At 49.6% G+C, this 20,212-nt stretch overlaps 9 protein-coding genes across 9 annotated transcripts; 5 read left to right on the forward strand and 4 right to left on the reverse strand.

Annotated features, from left to right (window-relative positions):
- Positions 1–5,597: 5,597 nt before the first annotated feature.
- On the forward strand, positions 5,598–6,736 carry N7532_006129 (U2 snRNP complex subunit HSH49; the record flags this gene model as incomplete). The annotated part of the gene is made up of 4 exons (XM_056618623.1): positions 5,598–5,614; positions 5,695–6,070; positions 6,124–6,414; positions 6,458–6,736. 4 exons carry the CDS (start codon positions 5,598–5,600, stop codon positions 6,734–6,736), a joined length of 963 nt encoding a protein of 320 aa, XP_056474782.1.
- A 554-nt stretch (positions 6,737–7,290) lies between these two features.
- Positions 7,291–7,730, reverse strand: N7532_006130 (DUF2015 domain-containing protein; the record flags this gene model as incomplete). The annotated part of the gene is made up of 2 exons (XM_056618624.1): positions 7,291–7,610; positions 7,676–7,730. The coding sequence occupies 2 exons, from the start codon at positions 7,728–7,730 to the stop codon at positions 7,291–7,293; spliced, it is 375 nt and encodes a 124-aa protein (XP_056474783.1).
- Positions 7,731–7,997: 267 nt separating this feature from the next.
- N7532_006131 (uncharacterized protein) lies at positions 7,998–8,810 on the forward strand (the record flags this gene model as incomplete). The annotated part of the gene is made up of 5 exons (XM_056618625.1): positions 7,998–8,049; positions 8,123–8,217; positions 8,318–8,341; positions 8,417–8,541; positions 8,633–8,810. 5 exons carry the CDS (start codon positions 7,998–8,000, stop codon positions 8,808–8,810), a joined length of 474 nt encoding a protein of 157 aa, XP_056474784.1.
- Positions 8,811–9,750: 940 nt separating this feature from the next.
- Positions 9,751–11,192, forward strand: N7532_006132 (malate dehydrogenase; the record flags this gene model as incomplete). Its single annotated transcript, XM_056618626.1, has 8 exons — positions 9,751–9,763; positions 9,841–9,872; positions 9,930–10,040; positions 10,118–10,205; positions 10,267–10,644; positions 10,699–10,783; positions 10,846–10,990; positions 11,052–11,192. 8 exons carry the CDS (start codon positions 9,751–9,753, stop codon positions 11,190–11,192), a joined length of 993 nt encoding a protein of 330 aa, XP_056474785.1.
- Positions 11,193–11,682: 490 nt separating this feature from the next.
- Positions 11,683–12,507, reverse strand: N7532_006133 (trafficking protein particle complex subunit; the record flags this gene model as incomplete). Its single annotated transcript, XM_056618627.1, has 4 exons — positions 11,683–11,814; positions 11,882–11,971; positions 12,054–12,171; positions 12,281–12,507. The coding sequence occupies 4 exons, from the start codon at positions 12,505–12,507 to the stop codon at positions 11,683–11,685; spliced, it is 567 nt and encodes a 188-aa protein (XP_056474786.1).
- Positions 12,508–12,911: 404 nt separating this feature from the next.
- N7532_006134 (uncharacterized protein) lies at positions 12,912–14,917 on the reverse strand (the record flags this gene model as incomplete). Its single annotated transcript, XM_056618628.1, has 7 exons — positions 12,912–13,374; positions 13,434–13,659; positions 13,740–13,845; positions 13,914–14,230; positions 14,294–14,365; positions 14,422–14,625; positions 14,782–14,917. The coding sequence occupies 7 exons, from the start codon at positions 14,915–14,917 to the stop codon at positions 12,912–12,914; spliced, it is 1,524 nt and encodes a 507-aa protein (XP_056474787.1).
- A 327-nt stretch (positions 14,918–15,244) lies between these two features.
- N7532_006135 (DUF2423 domain-containing protein) lies at positions 15,245–15,713 on the forward strand (the record flags this gene model as incomplete). Its single annotated transcript, XM_056618629.1, has 2 exons — positions 15,245–15,515; positions 15,574–15,713. 2 exons carry the CDS (start codon positions 15,245–15,247, stop codon positions 15,711–15,713), a joined length of 411 nt encoding a protein of 136 aa, XP_056474788.1.
- A 436-nt stretch (positions 15,714–16,149) lies between these two features.
- On the forward strand, positions 16,150–19,122 carry las21 (mannose-ethanolamine phosphotransferase LAS21; the record flags this gene model as incomplete). The annotated part of the gene is made up of 7 exons (XM_056618630.1): positions 16,150–16,346; positions 16,411–16,455; positions 16,525–16,813; positions 16,879–17,006; positions 17,069–17,439; positions 17,505–18,491; positions 18,563–19,122. 7 exons carry the CDS (start codon positions 16,150–16,152, stop codon positions 19,120–19,122), a joined length of 2,577 nt encoding a protein of 858 aa, XP_056474789.1.
- Positions 19,123–19,218: 96 nt separating this feature from the next.
- N7532_006137 (uncharacterized protein) lies at positions 19,219–19,859 on the reverse strand (the record flags this gene model as incomplete). Its single annotated transcript, XM_056618631.1, has 2 exons — positions 19,219–19,582; positions 19,651–19,859. The coding sequence occupies 2 exons, from the start codon at positions 19,857–19,859 to the stop codon at positions 19,219–19,221; spliced, it is 573 nt and encodes a 190-aa protein (XP_056474790.1).
- Between the last annotated feature and the right edge of the window lie 353 nt (positions 19,860–20,212).

Raw genomic sequence — 20,212 nt, forward strand, 5'->3', positions numbered from 1 at the left:
CTCACGCCTCAATTCGACCAGATTTGCGCTGGAAACTCAATTATCCCACTCTGCATGCCAGCACATTCATCCTATCTTCTCCAACCGCTAGATATTGGATGTTTTGCTGCTCTTAAGCGTGCCTATATTCGTCTGATTACCAATCAAGCACGGCTAGGATTCAATCATATTGATAAGCTAGATTTCCTAGCAGAATATCCTCAGGCACGAAAAGAGACCTTTAAACTAGAGACTATTCAACATAGTTTCACAGCAGCAGATCTAGTTCCACTAGACCCAGAGCGTGTGCTCTCAAAGCTCAATATTTCACTCCGAACACCAACACCACCACCCAGCCGCCCAAGCAGCCGATCTAGCCAATTCAGTCCAAAAACACCGAAAACAGTCAAACAACTACAGAGGCAGTTCTCTTCACTCAAAAAACTACTTAAAAAAGGATCAAGAAGCCCTCCTTCCCCATCAAAGCTTGTCCTAGATCAGATTATCAAGGGCTACTGTATCTCAATGCATACCAACGTGCTACAAGCTCAGGAAATTACCGATTTACGGGCTGCGAATGAGAAGAAACGGCAAAAACGGGCACGAACGAATTGCCTAGTTCGATGTGAGCAGGGTATTACGGTTGGAGAGGGCATACCACCACTAGTGCAGCCAGTACAGCCTGTTGAACCTGTTGAACAGCCTCCACCCGCACCGGTTGAATCGCCTATTTTGCCACTCCCACCAGCCAAAGGTGCACCCCGGAGATGCAGCGGGTGCAATAATATTGGCTATTCAATTACCCGGTGCCCTTGTCGTTAGTTTTTTAAATTAATAGTGTTTTGGTGGTTTTATTTATATTTGAATATTCAATAGTGGGTCGGGTGCGTCACTCGGTAGTGAATTACGTTATAGTATTCCTATAATGCTAACGTAATCGGTAAGCGAGCCGCGCATGTAAGCCAGTCGCGCACCTTAAGCAACCTATTAATTTTAAATGCATTTATTTCAACAAAAACGCTATTAATCTAATTCAGCTAACTTGCTGGTCTATCTGGGCATGTCTCCCTTCTATGTCCCGGGCGCCTACATATTCCACATCCTCGCTGGGCCCGCGTAGGTGGCTGTAAACCCTCCGAAGGCCTTCCATCCCCGGGGGGTGGAGCGGGTTCAATTGCTTGCTGCGACTGCATTTTTAATGCAGAGGCCTCGAAAACCGAGAGGCCCTCAGTGGAAGGCATCTGCCTGCGAGATCTAGTGCGTTTTTGTTTCTTCTTCTCGTTTTCCGCCCGTAATCCTTTGACTTCCTCCGCTAGTAAAGTAGCGCTCTGCATCGAAAGTTGGCAGCCTTTAATAAGCTGGTTTAACGCTCGATCTGATGGGCTTGGTGGACTTCGAGACCCCGTACGAAGTAAAGCTTTGATTGATGAAGCTTGCCGACGTACCTGTTTATCGGTAAAAGGGGTTTTTGGTGTAAAATTCTGGCTTGATTCGCTATCCCGGCTCGGAGGGGGGGTCGGGGTTCGAAGACAAATATCAAGCTTTAAGATCACTTGATCGGGTGAAAAAGGTACCAAACCAGCTGCTCTGAAGCTATTTAAAATAGTATCGGAGCGGAAGGCTTCGTTTCGCGCGGAAGGATAAGCCTCGAGGAAATCAAGTTTGTCGATATGGTTGATTCCGTTCCGCATTTTCGTTTCAACTAGCCGACCGTACGAGCGCTTTAACACGGCAAAACAGCCGATATCGAGTGGCTGTAAAAGGTGAGACGAATGCGCAGGCATACAGATTGGTATAATATCGTTTTTTTCACAAAGTTCATCGAATTTCGGAGTCAAATGGCTTCCGTGACCATCGAGTATCAAAAGTCGATACCTTCCCTTCACACGCGAAGAAGTCGACGGAATAAAGAGCTTTTCGAGCCAACGAAGGCCGATCTCATCGGAAGTCCAGCCATTCGGACTAACCTCGAATCTCCAGTCTATCGGAAGATTATCGAACCAACCCTCGATCAAAACTTTGCCTTTAAAAATCACACACGGAGGGAGCGCCCACCCTGAAGCATTCGTACACTCGATTGTAGTCACCCACTCGCGATTTCCGGGCTGTAAAAGCGATCGCCGACCGTAGTATTCAGCCCTCGAGATAACCTTCGCGGTCGCTGTTAATCCCATCGCGAAACCAGTCTCATCGAAGTTATAAATATCGTCGGGATCGATGCCGTATTGAAGAATGGTGTTTTGAACAAGATCAAACCACTCCCTAATGATTCTTGGATCTTCGCACTTCGCACGTTCGTAATTATAACGTCTTGAGAATCGGGATGATAGGCTTGGGTGTCGTTTTACGAAGTTATAAACCCATTTTTCTCCGACGGTTTGAACTGGTGTAGTTCCGCGGGCCGCGAGAAGAAGATTCGCAGTTTCGCGTACAGTAGATGGCCGGGGCGCTGCTCCGCGATCATCTAAAGAGAGTATCCATTTTTGAAGTGATTCCTCTTCGATTTCTGTTAATTTATGCGAATTTGCGCGAGAAATCGCGCGATTTGTGGTGCCGTGACGACGATCGCGAAGTGTAGTTTCAGGCACATTATAAATGCGCGCAGCTTTGCGAACGGAGGATATTTCTTGATTTTTAATAGCCTGGATGGCTAATAATATCCTACCCTCTTGCTCTGTTGAATTTGTAGAGCCTCTGGCACGAATTGGTGGCATGGTGGGTGGTTGAATGAATTAAGTGCTAATTCATAGACGCGTTTTGGGGTGGGTGCGCGACTGGCTTACATGCGCGGCTCGCTTACCGATTACGTTAACTAGTTAACTAGTTAGTTAAATAAAGAAGGGGTTTCAATGGCAAATGTAATGCATAAAAAAAAATTTAGTCGCGCCCGGGATCGAACCGGGAACCTTCTCGGGTCAAGAGTTCACTGATGTGAACGAGACGTCATAACCATTAGACCACGCAACTGCTTATGTGATAATAGTCTGTAATAATTAGTACTCTAACACTAAGTAATATTCTTCCACCCACTCATTTCCCTCCTTGCTTATCCTCCATGCTGTTATCTCAGCTGTTGACTGTTAATTCTAATATTTTTGGTATATCATTTCCCCCGGGCGTTCGATGGTTTTCTACGCCACATCATATATTAGGATCTTAATCCACCACTTTGTTCAAAATTATAGAATTTTGATCTTCGACTGTGTAGAGATACATAGTAACATTCGGATATCATATTCCACACTATGCTAGGTTAGATAAACTTTAGTATTCTCATACACCAGAAAGGTAACCCATGTGCTTGGTAAGACTCGGAACAAATTGGGCCCAAGTCCTTTATAGAAACCTGCAATGCCCTCTTGCCGCCAAATCTGAGTAACAGTGTCGGTCACACCACGATACAGCAAATGGGCATCATAAGTTTGTAATCGTGACCTGACCACCTGATAAGGGTAAGTGATACAACCAGCAAATATCTTTGATAGGCTGGATAGAACCAGAAAATCCATATTTCCCAGCTGTCGCTCTAGGGTAGCTTCACGTGTCCCCTCCAGAGGGTCACTCTGTAGAGAACGGAATCGAAAGATCTTGAGCTTTTCATACGCCATAAACTGAAGAGCACCATGGCTGACGCCGAACAGAGCAGGCACAAGACCTCGATAGAACCCTAGTATACCTTCTGTGCGGTAAATCAATCGAGCCCCAGATGAAAATGAGGAATATGCCCCTGGGACCTGGGACCCTGTAGAGAGCATTCGCGTCTTGATCACCCAGACTGGATTTGTCAGGATCGCGGTTAGAGCCCCTAGGAGACATTCAATCAGATAAGAGCTTACAAAATCTCAAGGGTGACTTGTCAACATACCTGCGGTGCCCGACGCGAGAAAATAATCAGACGATGTAAGACTTCCTCCCCCCCGCGCTCGGAATTTGCCAATTATATCCTTGAAGCCTCCATAGCACAAGAAATATAAGCCCCAACTGGTCGAGTTGCCGATCAGATTTGGAGCTAAACCCCTGTAGAAAGCAGTGAACCCTCCTTCATGTCTCGCGATCTGGCGTATGATACGTAACGAGCCACCGAGGCGCGAAGAGGAAGATCGATCAACTGAATAGAAGCCGACGTCAGTTCAGAACAAAGATAGGCATTTGCCGCAGAAGGTGGTTGCAGACATACCTTGGAGTCTTGTTTTCACCAAATCCAACGGATGCAGGGACAGTGTTGAGGCTATTCCTGCTGTGAATCCTGCTAAGGTCTCCACAACGGATGACGACAAGCCATCCTGCGCAGTCATGGAACTATTTTTGAAGCCGCAGTGTGTTAAGCAACGCAAGGATAGGTGGGCCGGCGTAGGAGAGCCGTCAACTAGATTCCCTTTTTTTGCCAGGCGGTCCGGAAATGGTAGGTTAGAAGTTGCCTCGCGTCAAAGGCGTAGTCGCGCGCGTAGGCACAATCACTCAAGGTCTGGCTTATTTACGAAGAGCATTGATGGTATTTTCACAAAAATCTGTCTTACTCAGTTGCAAAGGTACGCAGATTTGGACAGGGTCAATAACGATCACCGTAGATGACATGTGCCCGTGACGCTTCAGACAAGGCCGATCTTGCAGACGGACACACGGAATGGAGATTACAATCAATGATTTAAAAATACATAAGGATAGGTTAGATTATCAACTCCCCTAGACACTGTGCTTCATCGGAGACCCGGAGAAAGCTGGCAAACGGGAAATAAGCCGGTTGCTCTCTGACATGACGATGTCTCCCATATCCTTTCCTGCCACCTAAAGAAAACCAAATTTCGCCTTCATGCCAGTGGAGAAAATAGCCTGTTTGTATTATTAGCACCGATTGCTATTGATTGACCGAGACGAGAGTGCTTGGCGAGGGCACTTGGAACGGAAAGGTCTTACTTGAACAGCGAGGGCTTCGGTTCGCTGTATGAATATCCTGTTTCCTCAAAGTTAGTTACCTAGAGAAGAGTTTTATGTTTGGAAATTGCTCAGGCATACCGAGATAGACAATGAGAGGGAGGTAACCGCTGGTGGTTGGCCACACGTTAGTACGGTCGCAGAATAGAAGCAGCCAGGTTGACAGGTAGCTTACTAGTGAATGGCAACACGCGAGATGTCAATCACCTTGGAAACGCGTTCCTAATAATTGAGAAGATGATTATAGTCAGTTTTCAAAGAACCGCTTGGTAGATGTCAAAGGAACGGCTAACCTTGGTTTCTTCAGAGAACTGGACCATCTTGGCTAGGATAGTGTAGTAAGGCCTGAGTAATGGAGATAACAGAGAGAAAGTTCGAAACGTAGAGGGGAACCCGCTGGTAGGGAAAGATTGCGAGGGTGAAGTTGGGGGTGAGGTGGTTGACGGAGAAAGTGATAGCGGAAGCGGAGGTCTCTGGCTCAAAAAGTTTTCGGGAGTGACCGACCCATGATCAGCACCAGGTTCAACACTTCCTCCCCTCCCTAAGACGCGCAAATCTCCTATCCGCGACAAAATTGGCATCTCCAGCGATCTCACCATCCTGCTGATACCTTTTTCTACTTCTGCTACCGCCAACGTACTCCATACAATACAGATTTACGAATTTGCGGTTGATCGGTCGGCGTCATGTCCGGCGCAAGACGGTACGGTTCAACCTTCTAACCCACGGCCTGTCTCCCCTGTGAGAGAGCGGCAATAGAGAATTGGAGCTAAACAACCGCAGCGAACAAGACAAGGAAGCCACAGTGTATGTCGGCAACCTCGATGAACGCATGACGGATAAGTTGGTGTGGGAGCTCATGATCCAAGCCGGGCGCGTCGTGAATGTCCACCTACCAAAAGACCGAGTCACACAATCGCACCAAGGCTATGGTTTTGTTGAGTTCATCAGCGAAGAAGACGCAGAGTATGCCTCAAGAATCATGAACGGCATCCGTCTATATGGAAAGCCAATCCGTGTGAACAAGGCATCGGCAGACAAGCAGAAATCAGTGGAAATCGGGGCAGAGCTCTTTGTTGGAAACCTTGATCCTATGGTTTCTGAGCAGAACCTATACGACACCTTTAGTCGTTTTGGAAACCTACTCAACCTTCCCAAGGTCAGAATCTTTCTACGCTTAGATGCTAGATGGGACGCGCTAACGAATTTTAGATTGCTCGCGATGACAATAACCTGTCTAAGGGATATGGCTTCGTTTCCTTCGCCGACTTCGAATCTTCCGATTCAGCCATTGCCAACATGAATGGCCAATACTTGATGAACAAGCAAGTGTCTGTGCAGTATGCCTACAAGAAGGATGGCAAGGGCGAGAGGCATGGCGACGAGGCAGAGCGAATGCTAGCGGCGCAAGCTCGAAAGCACAATGTACGACCACCGGCACAGCAGATCACTGGACCTCCGGCGGGATCTGTCGCCATACCGAGCGGCGATAGCTCACGGCCTGTCAGCACTGGCCCACACACTCCGGACTTGGGGATGGGCAGAGGCATTCCTCCGATGGCTTACCCAAAATGTCCCTCCTCCGAATCGAGCCCCTCCTGGTGCCAACTCTCTTGCTACTCCACCACCTGGCTTACCCGCTCGACCTCCGCCATCTCAAGCAGGCTACGGTGGCCCGCAATCCTTCGTACCCCCAGGCTTCAATGCCCCCGGCCAGCAGCCGCCCGGATTTGGCCCGCCTGGATTTGGCTCACCGGCCGCTGCAGCTGGCGTGCCCCCTCCACTTCCTCCTGGCTTCCAGCCAGGCTATGGAAATGGTCGCTGAGCATCTTTTTCACCTTGACATTCAAGCTTTTGCCACTGCTCAGCCTAGTTGAATGGCCCTTGTGATTGTTCCTCATACCTGCTTTTTGATACCCAAAACACAGGGTCAAGTATCATATTTAAAGTACAAAATGCCAGTAGCAAGCTGACATATGACGAGAGGCTCTGTCTTTCGATGGGTTCACGATAGAATTTCGGCCCAGTTTAAGCAGAGACCAGTGACATGAAGTCTGAATCGGACATCTTCCCCATGTTAAGCGGGACACTTTGCGAACTTGTTATTAGTCTAGGGAGAAAAAAATAACTACGTATGATACGATGAATAAAGTATGTTTTCCGATTCCAAGGCTGAGGTGTCTCCAACATGTATGTTCCCAAATACTAGTAGCCTGCTTACAGACGAATTTGCAATTCAGAATAGAAATTATTGTACTGTTTATTTCAGTCGGAATGATGAACCGATAAATGATTGAAAGCGATTTGACGTGGCGCTTCAAACTGACAAAGACGAAAGAGGCATCGAAGTAGAGGTAAAGTAAAGGATAATAGTAACAATCATGAGAACGAGACGAATTTGGGATCGCGGGGACGCCCATCCGGTCCAATATTATTCCTTGCAAATCGTTGCTCGGTGTAGATGCGCCGCGCTTCATCAAAATCAACTCTTCTGCTCTTCATAATCTTTCTCACTTCTTGTTTGGCTCTCTGGTCCAGGCCAGCCCTTGTGTCTCCGTCAGCGACGTTGGCGGCAATATCGAACTGTGACGAGCTCAGACCGGCTTCCAGGTCCGCTGCAAAGCTTGAAGGAAGACGGTGGTAGATGTAATCGGGGACTGGCAACAAAGGGATCCATCGCGATCGCGTGAGATAAAGCGCTGGGGGTCGATCGGATTAGATCAGGTTCCAGTCCGGGAAATCCGGGGAGGGAGAATCGACTTACCTGTTCCGGAGATGATGACCGAGAACAAAAGTGCGTAGAAGATAAAGTAAGTCATGCTGGGTGAAAAAGCGTTGGAGGATAAATGTGAGCTCCAAGGCCGCGAAAATGCTCGCAAGTGAAAAAGATCGCGGCGCCGGGGTAGTCGACGTAACACGCAACGGGGATGCGACACTCATGGGATTGCCGCCTGACGGGTCAGGCATCTAAGTCTATTCCTAAAGCGGCCCGCTTAGCGAGTCGTTCGATTCGCACACTTTGGAGGCACTTCGAGACCTTATAGTTCGATCTCTCTCAATCCCACCGATTCCAGCATACCGTCACCATGGCCGCCGAACGCACAAACGTCTCCAACGACCTGATCTGGCAGATTACCCGTACGCACAACCAAAATTCGCCTTTCTTTTTATTTTGGAAGGAAATTTTGCCTGGACTGACACTCGGGAATAGGTAACCAGAACGCTTATCTGGTTCGCCGCAATGCCGGTGGTGGCTCCCAGTTCTCCCGGGACCCCCTGAACCTGGTGAACAAGCAGTCGTTCAAGGTATGACCGTGATAATAATCCCACTAAGACCGATCGAAGTCTTTTGGTCTTGAGGCATCCCTGTTCGCGTGTGGTAGCTAATATCGAGGTCAAAATTTAGTATGCCGGTTATGCCAACAACAAGGTATCGATTCCTACATATGTTCTACTAAGAAAATTCCTCGAACTTGAAAGACTGACCCCATGTCCTTAATTGAAGGCCGTTGGTGTCCAGGCCACCGAGAACGGTGGCGTGGCTGTGACCACCAAGAAGCCCAGCAATCCCCAGCAGCCCGGCAAGAACCAGGTCACCGTTTCCTACGGTCCCAACACCGCCACCCGCAAGTAAGGCCACCACGATACCAAATCCCCATCGATGGGACATACGGGTATACCGAATCGCGATTGCTGACCGGGAGGGATCCAAACTCTACAGGATCTACAAGGGTGTTGCCGACAAGACCGCCCAGCACGGCTACCGTGGTGATCTCCGCGAGGAGGCCGTTGCCCGCGTGAGCGCCATCCGCCGTTCGCAGAAGTCCAAGAAGGATGTCCCCGCCCGGAAGCCCCGCGGTGCCAAGGCCCGCCAGGCAGCCGAGAAGGACCAGGAGTAAATCTGTTTCGATGCGACGGTTGAGAGTTGAAGACAGATGGCGATGAAGTGGCGGATTGGATGGGAATGCATATCTGACAGTCATGCCGTGCTGGATGAGGACGAAAGCGCCTGTGTAATCTAGCGAACCTTTTGCCTCACAAGAGGGGATAATCTCCCCACTCCGATCTTTTCAACGGAGAAAAAGAAGAAAAGGGAAAGGAGAGTATTGAATTCAAAAGAAATCTCATACTCACATCCAGAAGGGCGCGGGAAAATATTGAGCCTGCAAGACGGGATGTATACAAGTATAGGGCCGATTGAGTCTTCCACCAGCCGAAGGTCGGGCCGAGCTCATAAGCAAAGATCTCGGGAAGACCGTGCCTGTGGACGTTTCTACCTAGAGGGACCAACCGGGTCGCGTAGACCAACAGCATGTAGCGCGATGATGTCGTTTGCCGTGGGATTCCCTACGGTGTTCCCTGTTCCCGCCTTTTTCCGGGTCACGGAGCCAGACCGTCGGAAATCACAAGGGCGAGACGAGAATAACCGGAACGGCGGCAATTTCCACTCTTCACAGGTTGCACGGGCAATGTTGTCAGGGCCTACCCCTGGTAGCATGTATCTAAGGTACCCAGGATATGGCACGTAGTGAGAAATGCCAGTAGTTTTTTGAGTATAGCGGGCCGAGCTGCCTCAAGACGCATCAGGCGCTCCGGTGTAGATAGGAACAGGCCCCCGGTTCCACTTGGCCGCTCCCGCGCAGCTGGGTGGTAATCACTTGAGTAACTCCGGGGTTCCAGCTCGTGCTAGCAGAAGGTACCTCTGGGACTACCCCTCATGCCCCTCCGTACCTTCCCAGCGTCCTTCCTTATAAATCCCCCCTCCCCCTCAATCTTTCTTCCCCGTTTCGATCACTCTCTCCCCCACATTCTCATCCACTACTCCATACCTCCCCCATCATGGTTAAGGCTGGTAGGTCCATCCTTCCCCTCCCCCGCCTTGGAATCTTCGAATCGGGTTCGTTCGACTAATATGCACGCTTCATTCAGTTGTTCTCGGAGCCTCTGGCGGCATTGGCCAGGTTAGCATTACATCCTTCCTGCTCCTTGTCGTTACCCAAAGCTAATTACCCTCAAAGCCTCTCTCGCTCTTGCTTAAGGCATGCCCTCTTGTCGATGAGCTCGCTCTTTACGATGTTGTGAACACCCCCGGTGTCACTGCCGACCTGTCTCACATTTCATCGGTTGCTGTAGGTTGCCTTTGGATTATCGCGCGAAGTCCATCCGGGAACTGGCAGCCAGGAACCATGTCTGACAAGATCAACAGAAAATCACCGGTTACCTGCCCCAGGACGATGGTCTTAAGAAGGCCTTGACTGGTGCTGACGTCGTTGTCATCCCGGCCGGCATCCCTCGTGAGTTTCGAATCGATCGGGATTCAATAATGGCGATCCTGATCCACTGACCGTCTCGCAGGCAAGCCTGGTATGACTCGTGATGACCTCTTTAAGATCAATGCTGGTATCGTGCGTGACCTGGTCAAGGGCATCGCCGAATTCAGCCCCAAGGCCTTCACCCTCGTCATCTCCAACCCCGTCAACTCCACTGTCCCCATCGCCGCGGAGGTGCTGAAGGCGGCCGGTGTTTTCGACCCCAAGCGCCTCTTTGGTGTCACCACTCTGGATGTTGTTCGTGCCGAAACTTTCACCCAGGAATTCTCCGGTCTGCAGGACCCTTCCAAGGCTACCGTCCCCGTCATCGGTGGTCACTCCGGCGAGACCATTGTTCCCTTGTTCAGCAAGGTTTCCCCTGGCTTCCAAATCCCCGCAGACCGCTATGATGCTCTGATCAACCGTGCGTTTTCCTGGTTCATAGCACCAAAGTTCATAACTCATTGACATTGTATAGGCGTTCAATTCGGCGGTGATGAAGTTGTCAAGGCTAAGGATGGTGCCGGATCCGCTACTCTTTCCATGGCCTTTGCCGGTTTCAGGTCCGATATCAATTAATCTCTTAAAACTTTTGACAGACCAAGGATCGCTGACTCGAAAGCAGATTCGCCGAGGCCGTTATTAAGGCCGCAAAGGGTGAAAAGGGCATTGTTGAGCCTACTTTCGTTTACCTGCCTGGTGTTACTGGTGGTGATGAGATCGTCAAGGCTACCGGCGTTGAGTTCTTCTCGACCCCCGTGCAGCTTGGTGTAAGTTGTCCCGACGAAAAAGCACATTTGAGGTCTCAACAAACTGACACAATTCGTACAGCCCAACGGTGCCGAGAAGGCTATCAACATCCTTGATGGCGTGACTGAGCAGGAGAAGAAGCTCCTCGAGGCTTGTGTTAAGGGTCTCAAGGGCAACATTGAGAAGGGAGTTGATTTCATCAAGAACCCCCCACCAAAGTAAGACTACCTTCCCTACCCCCTCCCCCAACTGCCATGTATTGGTGTTTGATTCAATTGTTGCGATTTGTACTTGTTGACTGGTCCACCTCTTGAATTACCCAGTCGAAAGTGACAGAGTCTTGCTAATCATGGTCATCTCGGAAAGATAGGCTTTAAGCGTGACATCATGAGATTATGAACGAAGCAGTATGATAGAGTGAAGCTCAGCCAGGTTAGTAGCTATTAGGCATACTATATGTTGGTAATCGTGCATGCAAGGAAAATAAAACACACTTCCAACTCCACGCTCAAATGTGTATTTTGTTCTGCGTAGTCGACATATCGGTCAACATTTCATTCAATAGACCACAAGAGTCAGGACGAAGGGACCGTGGAAGAAGGCACCATGTCACTTTCCCCAGACCAGCTGAGGATGGTTCTGTTGTTCGCGAAACTTGGCTCTGTTCACTGTTTTGCGAATCCAGGCCGGCCTGGATGCTGCCGCCGTTATTTCAAGGCCGAGCCTGTATGGTTTTGATCTGGAACGTTGCCCCTGGGAGTTCCGAGGTTTCTGCTTGCACGGTGGTATTGATGCCAAGGTTCGCCAGTGCACCGCGAATGACACCGCATGGGAACCAGAGATACTGCAAAGGTCAAAATTAGACTGGTGATTATGGACGAACGGACGAACGGAGAGCTGGATTATCCTACCGCCTGCGCCATCGATACAGCATCACTTCGTACCGCCATACTCATCCTGGCGAATGAACGGAACGCATTGTCGGTCAAGACGTAAACACCCTAACGGAAATACGTTAGCAACAGCTGTTTCTCGGTTGGAAGGACAGAAACTCAGCGTGCTCTAACTGCCGTATGGACGTACTCGATGATTCGTTTTCAAATTATCCACTTGTTTTCTGAATAGAACCGTCCAGAGATCCTTGCAGAGAAACTTTATTACGTCGAGATTGTCGGTGAAACGAGGGCGATCTCGGGAAAATCTGCAGGGAAGGGCCGTTAGTTGGACGGAATGCCTTTCGCGATTGCTCTATGCGCGAGCGTAGGGGATGAGAAGGGAAAAGCAGCACTCAGGTACAAATATTGACTCACCTTTCAGCAAGACCTTGCCCAACTCGGTATCCTAAGGTCTCAAGACGGAAATAGGTTGTCTCCCTGACCTCTTCATCTTCTGGATCAGTCTCATCCGCCGAGAGTTCTTTGGCAAGGCGCTCAGCCATAGGAACCAGCTCAATGAGAAGGAAGTCAAAGCATGAGGAGCTGAGGGCACGGGCATTCGGATCGGAGACCGTCAATGATGCAGAAGCATCAAACGACATGACGGGCGATCTGGTTGGGGGGAGGTTGAATTGGGGAAGTTGTTCTGCCAAGGCTCGGGGATAGGCGGGCAGTGATCCGACCCCCCTCCTTCCGCCTCAGGCACCAGGACGCTGTTTGCTGAACTAACTACAAGACTTACTAACTAGGGCTCCCTGGAACAAGGGACCTCAAATATTCTCTCGTATTTATTTCTATTAGAATCATTTGATAAGAGAAAGACCCCACACATTTAAAGGTGAAAATAGAGAAAATGAAAACGAGATTGAAGATCATTGTTCGCCTAAACAGCCCAGATGCATTCCAGAGTAGACCATGGCCACGCCAAACACCGCAGCAAAATGCAAATAATAATAATCATAGAGAGAAAAGAATAGAATCTGAGTCCGGGGGAAAAGCCATGCTTTCATTGCGATGGTGGATAATGCCTGCTCTGAAGGGGACTCCTGGCAAGCGCGTGATGAGGTTCTGGAGGGGGTAGCCCTCCAATGCCAAAACTCAGAGCCGGCCGCTTGACCGGAGGCACAGGGGACTCATCATCCTCGTCATCACTTCCCGTCAGGTCAATCACTTGAGAAGCCGGTCGTTTTCTGCTAGAAAACCTGGCCGCAGAGGACGGCGTCGATGTCTCCCGGGACTGCGCGGGTGTTCGTTCCAACATGATAGAAGAAGGTATTGGTTCCCGCTTGACCACCGGCGTCGGAATACCTGGTTCACTTATTTCAATCAACTCATCGTCGTCTGACGCCGGTGTAACTCCGCCGGGCTGAGCGAGATCTGTCTGGCTTGGGTTCGACCATTCTCCATTCGGTTCGACGACAACCTGATCTACATCTGAAGAAGTCGATCGCAGAATTTCATGAACATACCTAGCATCCATTAGTGACCAGGGGTTTCAGTTTTGGAACCGCAGAAATTTCACACTTACTGATCAACCTGCAGGGATTCAAAACTCGTAGACTTGGAGCAAACGGGGCATGTCCACGTAGGGGCTTGTTTCTGCAACTCCAAGAATGAGGATGCGTCAAAGCACTGATTGTGAGTGCAGATGATTGAGCGACAAGGGACTTGTATCCGTAATGTGGATAAAGGACATTTCAAAGACATAACACTTGACGTTGCAACGATGTCCGAATCCTGGGCGCGGTTTTCCACTTAAGAAAGGTCGTTATCAGCAAGTAAAAAGAGACAGACAAGGGAGCTTCTTGGGATCAAAATAAGGTAGGATACTTACTCTCTCGGATGACCTGTTCCTTAGATATCAACTTTCGCGTTTGGAGCTGACCGACAAGTTCTTCCACTGGATGCTGTCGAACGAGATTGACAAGTACGAAGAATTTCTGTGAAAAAGGGAACATGTTAGCATAGGATTTTCAGACAACCCCATTGGAATCGGGACCCTATTTACCTTTTGCGTCAATGCGTAAGTCATTACTATGTTGTTCGTGTAATTCGGCTTCTTGCGTATGTAGTTCGTGACATCGGCAGGCTGAGTAGTACCAGGACGGTTCTTCAGGCCTCGGAGATTGGCCTTGACTTCGTCAAGGTTGGCTTTAAGCTCCACCTGATGAGGGAAGGCGATATCAGACTTGGTGAATTGCTTTAGCCCCGAGTCAGCCGCGCAGTAGATCATCACGCGAAGGGTAGGGTCCGTTTGCAAGTCTGCCGCGATCGACGGCGAAAGATTGACCTTGAGCTCAACACTATCTCTTGTTTGCTCGCGGACTGGAGAATTTCGTGAGTAACTAAAGTGGTGCGGATCTATAACTGTGCAGATAGAGTGCTCACCTTTACATTCCACCACCGATGTTAGATTCGTGAGGATGCTAAAGAAAGGACTGTCTTTAAAGATGATGGGGCCTAGTTATGGATCAGTACTGCATGTAGACCCTGGGCTCAAGCGATGGGGATCGAACCGTGGATATGTGAAGTTGACGCCATCGAAGTACCAAGTGGAGCCGGTCGGGATTGAGATGGTGCTGCCTGAGAGGCTGGTGGAGCTTGGAAACCGGGGTTGGATTGAAATGACAATGTGCCAGGTATTGCTGATTCATAGATACGTCGTTTCAGCGTGTCGTAGCGGGCGCCATTCCCTTCAGAAGCTGCAAGACGCTCGAGATCTGATATGGTAAAAAGTAAGCATGTATAGAGATAGAGTAAGGGAGGGGGTAAGGAGGTGTCGAGGCCTCACGAAGGGAAGGGTATGAAGGATGGCCCAGCGGGTGGAGTGAGGCTGGAGGGCGGAAAGCAGAGGGGGAGAAGAGTGAAGAACATACAATCAATGATGCGCATCTGTAGCACCGCTTTTATACCGGAGACAGCGAGGCCTTCATAGCGCAGAAGTTCCTTCAATTGTGGGTTGGTGAGGGTCTTGATGAGGGCCACTAGATGTTGCACCTCCGACGACGCCATTGCGGTGGTGAAGTTTCAGGATGGCGAGGTAGTCGGGGAGATCACAGTGCGACTAGGTCAGCGATCGAAAGACCTATATAGACGCATCTCAATATTCTCGTCACCGGAGCCTCGTTTTGCTCCTAAAGGATCTTGGTGCCGCAGAGCCTCGAGAAGAGATCCAGCCCGTCGCAAGAGGTGAGGTTGGATGACATAAGACGGCGGCCTATCGCGATAAAAAAAAAAGTCGGCCAAGCCAGCGGGAGTTACAATCCCCTCACGCTTGAACACCCTTTTTCGGTCGTCACCATTCTTCAGATATCACGACTCGCGCTTCATTCTGATACCATGGCGAAAAGTGTTCGTGCCAGCGTTTCCAAGCGCAACAGAGCAAACCTCCGTAAGAAGGTGTTCGGTCCAGTCGTTGATGCTCGAACCGAACGTCTTGCCGCCAAACTCCAAGAACTTGCCTCGCAGCCTCGTCCTGAGGCCCCTGGAAAAGAAGATACCGGTATGTATGCTACTGTTGGCTTTGAGTGCGTCTCCGGTCTCCCGCTAAATCTCCTCTCCTCCGCAGAGCAACCTGACGGTGTCGCTCAGGCCGCTGCGACCGGCGAAGGTGGGTTATCACTTGCTCGCTGAACTCATCGAGCCCTGGATTTAACGTGAGCCTCTAGAAATGGATGTCGATACCAAACCCTCCTCGAAATCGTCCCAGAAGCCTGGGCGTGTGCAAAAGCGCAACCGGAAGCCTCGCAACTCCATAGTGTTCCAGAAGAAGACCAACAAGGACAAGAAGGGCTCCAAGAGAAAGTGAGATGTTTAGATCGCTGCAAATGACTGTTGTATGCCCAAAACACGCAAAAGCGGTTGAGAAGATTGGATGCGACTGAACAAGCATCAACGGCGTTGGGAGTCTGCTGAGGTTCTAGGTTTATGCCTCGTTATTTTCCAACTTTGTCCTTTTTTTTTTTTTTGGTTCAGCCCCTTTTTGTTTTCTCTTTAACGGGAGAAACAATTTGCCCATGTGTATATCAAGATTCACCTCCACGGTGCATGAACTAGCATATATACCCTTCGCAGTTGGGGCTCATGGTGTGTAGATTCCACTTTGTAGATCCATGGAGAAGGCGGTGTGGTTGATCATAAACATCCCTGTCGGCCTGGGCCGTTATCAGCAGACGCGAGACCGCGTTGCTTGGTCTTTTCAGTCACTCTGAGTGCTGCAGCAAGACGGGGGGAGGCTGAGCATAATGACAGTACTTCGATCCAACTGGGCAGTTGTCCTCGCCAATATCTTGGTACCATTGGGTATCCTGGTCTTCTCCTCTGGCTTCTTCCCCTATAAACCGCTGCTACCCGGTTTGGCGACTTTTGATGAGGTTGGCCAAGATGCCACTCCGGCAATTTTCGATAAGGTTGTTTTCATGGTAGTCGATGCACTTCGCAGGTGGGCTCTGGATCCATTTTACCCCTTCCTGTCGACAGCCCCATGTCTAATAACCGTTTTCTAGTGATTTTGTCTATTCGGATGAGTCTGGGTTCTCCTTCACGCAAAGGTCTGTCAAACCCCTCTCTTGTAGACCAATGGGAATAAGCTAGATGAGCATCTACTTATTTCCTTCAAGTCTGATACGATCCGGGGCTGCTGTGCCTTTCACTGCCCATGCTAGCTCGCCAACTGTTACAATGCCTCGCTTGAAGGCAATGACCACGGGTTCGGTGCCTTCGTTCCTTGATGTGATTCTCAACATTGCCGAGTCAGATACCACCTCGACTCTTGCATATCAAGATACATGGCTGGCGCAGTTGAGGGCCAGAGGAGACCGCCTCGTCATGTACGGCGATGATACGTGGCTCAAACTCTTCCCCGGCATGTTCGACCGCGCCGATGGAACAACGAGCTTTTTTGTATCGGTCAGTGGTATCTCAATATAAGCGTCCGAAAGTCACCCAGCTTACTCTGAGTGTTAAACATGCAGGACTTTTTCGAAGTGGATAACAATGTGACGCGTCACATCCCCGACGAGCTTGCTCAGAGCGACTGGTCAGCCTTGATCATGCATTACCTAGGCCTAGATCATATCGGGCACAAGGCAGGACCAAGAAGGTAAGCCAGTACTGGCTGTGGGTAGTTTAATCTTCGCACACAACTTCTGACACCTCGACAAGTCCCTTCATGCTTTTCAAACAGCGAGAAATGGATGATGTGGTGAACACCATCTACACTGCCATTCAACAGCAGGAACATCTCCAATCAACTCTTTTCGTTCTATGTGGGGATCATGGCATGAACGAAGCTGGTAATCACGGAGGTTCGTCTGCCGGCGAAACATCACCGGCACTTCTTTTCATGTCGCCAAAATTTGAGATTCTAGGTAATCGGGCAGAAAGTCCTATCAAAACCCCCGAGGACCTTCGATTTTATCAAACCGTCGAGCAAGCAGACATTACAGCAACACTGGCAGGCTTACTGGGATTGCCAATCCCCATGAACAGTCTGGGCGTTTTCATTCCAGTCTTTTTGGATATGTGGGAGACCGGTAGGCACCAAACCTCACTCACTGTTTGACATGTCCCCGTGACTGGGTAACTGACTGAAATGCAGGGACCCAGAAGCTCCAGCTTCTATCTCGGAATGCCCAACAATTGCTGAATATCGTCAAATCTACATTTCCCGATGCCACATTCGATCCACAGACTTCATCGTGTTGTGAACTAGACACGCTTTCCGGGATCGAAGGGGCGCAGTGTGCCTGGTCACGAGCTCATCGACTCTCTTCTCTTGAGAAACTGACCGAAGATGTGTTCTCGGATGCTGGGCCAGCCTTGCTTCGGTTTTCTCGTATCGCACAAGAAGTAATGAGTAACACTGCCAGCAATTACGACTTGAGCCGGCTCTGTTTCGGCCTACTGGCCCTAGCTGTTGCTGTAATCCTGCTTCTGCCAACTATCTACCAGGAAATCTCCCAGGCTGTCTCTGCGGGTGTGTTTTTGACCTTCATGGTCATTGGCTACGGATGTATGATGTTTGCAAGCAGCTACGTCGAGGAAGAGCAACAGTTTTGGTATTGGATTTGTTCGGGATGGATAGTCTATCTCCATGTGAGATCAAAATCGTCCAGGCCCCGCTCGCATGGAAAGACTGGACTTTTCTCTTTCTGCATCACAATGCTAGCGACACTAGGGCTTATTATTTCCCAGCGAATTTTAAGACGCTGGAACCAGACGGGACAAAAGTTCACAGCCGAGCCGGATATCGCTCGAGCCTTTTTCGCTGAGCATCCCGTTGTTCTGTGGGGATTGATAATTGTGACCTACATGGACTCCGGCTTCCATCTGTTCTTGAACCTGCCATCTGCAGCTCTCTCATGGCTCGTGTCTTTGGTTCTGCCCACTCTGGCTTTTATTTTCAAGCTGAATTTCGTGGCGAATGATTCTCCGGAGCTTCTTGCTAATTCCTTTTTGGCAAAGGTCGTGGAAACCTGGCCTGATGACCTATCTTTGGTTTTTCAGGCAAGATTGGTTTTTGGTGGACTAGCTTGCTGTAGCCTTCTGGCGGTTCTTTGCAAGAAACATACGCAGCACACACAAAGTAAGTAACTGCACAGAAATGAAAACTTCAGACCAAATTGGCTTTGGGCCTCAGCTGACCGTCGACTCCAGCTTCCAATACCTATCTCCATGAAGTGGTCCATCTCTTCTTGATGACCCAATCCAGAGCCACGAATGTTCCGCTCTTCCTCATATTCCGGCTACAGGCCACACTTTTTTCATCGTTGGATCTCACTGGAATCGAGGTGACGGTAACCACGCTCATCCAGCAGTATATGACCTTTTTCGCCTTTGGCGGGTCCAATGCGATCTCCTCGGTCGACCTGTCAAGTGCTTATAACGGCATCGGCAGCTACAGCGTCGCCTTGGTTGGTGTTCTAACTTTCGTCAGCAACTGGGCTGGTCCAATTTGGTGGATTTCAATGAGTCACCTTCTGCGTCCGCGCGTGACTTCTAAGGATAATCATGACTCGGCAGCGCTTTTGACCTTCCATGTTGCCACCTCATTAGTCTCGGTCATGGCGGCTTGTACAGCCCTGAGAACACACCTTTTCATCTGGACCGTATTCTCGCCGAAATATCTTTATAGCATGGCATGGGCGACGGCAAATCATGTTATTGTGAATCTGCTAGGAGGAATTGGTTTCGCAAGTCTCTGGTCACGGAAATAGAAGCTTTCAATCGATGAATATAATGCAATTCCAAAAGGTTATCGTTATTCCGTTGCGCACGTCACACCGCCGTATCTGAGTAGCGGCGGGAGTCATTCAGAGCAACCCACTGAACAGATCATCGATGGCGTTCTTCTTCTTTTTGGCGGAACTCTTGGCAGCTTTCACACGTTTGGTCTTTTCTTTGAGGGGCTTGCCCACCTTAGCCGACTGGGGTTGGTGCCTTCTGCCAGTCCCGGGAAGCGCATTCGCAACAGCATCGGCATCGGCATCATCACGGCAAATACGCTCGCCACGATCCTCTGTTGGTTTCATTCTTGGGGCTTTCGGGGCTTTTAACTCAGTACGTGCTGGTCTTTCGTATTTGATGCCTGTCGCCTTCGCCAGTCGCGCTAGGGCGGCTAAAAGCACTACGCCAAGCGTGGCGAATTGATTATCAGCAACCACCGTCGAGAATGCACTGGGCACATTAGCGGAAATCCTCTTGAGATTAAACTAAGGCTATCGGAAATATGTTGAGTGACGCACTGGTAGCATCTTGGGATCAATCGCAAGCTCAGATATTGCGGGCACGAGCTTGCTGCGAAGACCTTCGACTCGGGGAAGGCAAGCTCGGAAGCGGTGCGCTTCAGCATTGACAGCCATTTCCACCATTTCGCCCGTTGGTGTTGATTTTTATTGCGATGGTAGAGTAGGTGCAAGATGGAGTAGACAGCGCGAATCTCTTGATGGTCCATAGTGTCAAGGCCGCGAAGGGGGACTCAGTCGACGTGGGTTGCAAGAGCTGCGAGCAAATTCTTGTCGCGCGGCGGGAAGCCCCACAGCGCTCCACCGCTGCGATCTAAACAAGGCTAAAAGTAGATACTGATATACTCTACCACGCATACTATATGTGCTATATTATGTATTCTGGTGATATAATATGGATACTGCGTACTACCGCTGTGAGGCCATGTAGCAGCATATATATTAAATAGGATATACGAGTAGTGGTAACTGATCTCACATATCTATCAAATATATATCAAGGTCTGCATGGCGTACTACGTATTTCTTTTAGCAGGAGAAATCGAAAAGAAAGGAGAGGGCA

This window comes from Penicillium argentinense, assembly GCF_028826775.1.
Source record: "Penicillium argentinense strain IBT 30761 chromosome Unknown utg000005l_segment0_segment0, whole genome shotgun sequence".
Lineage (NCBI taxonomy): Eukaryota > Fungi > Ascomycota > Eurotiomycetes > Eurotiales > Aspergillaceae > Penicillium > Penicillium argentinense.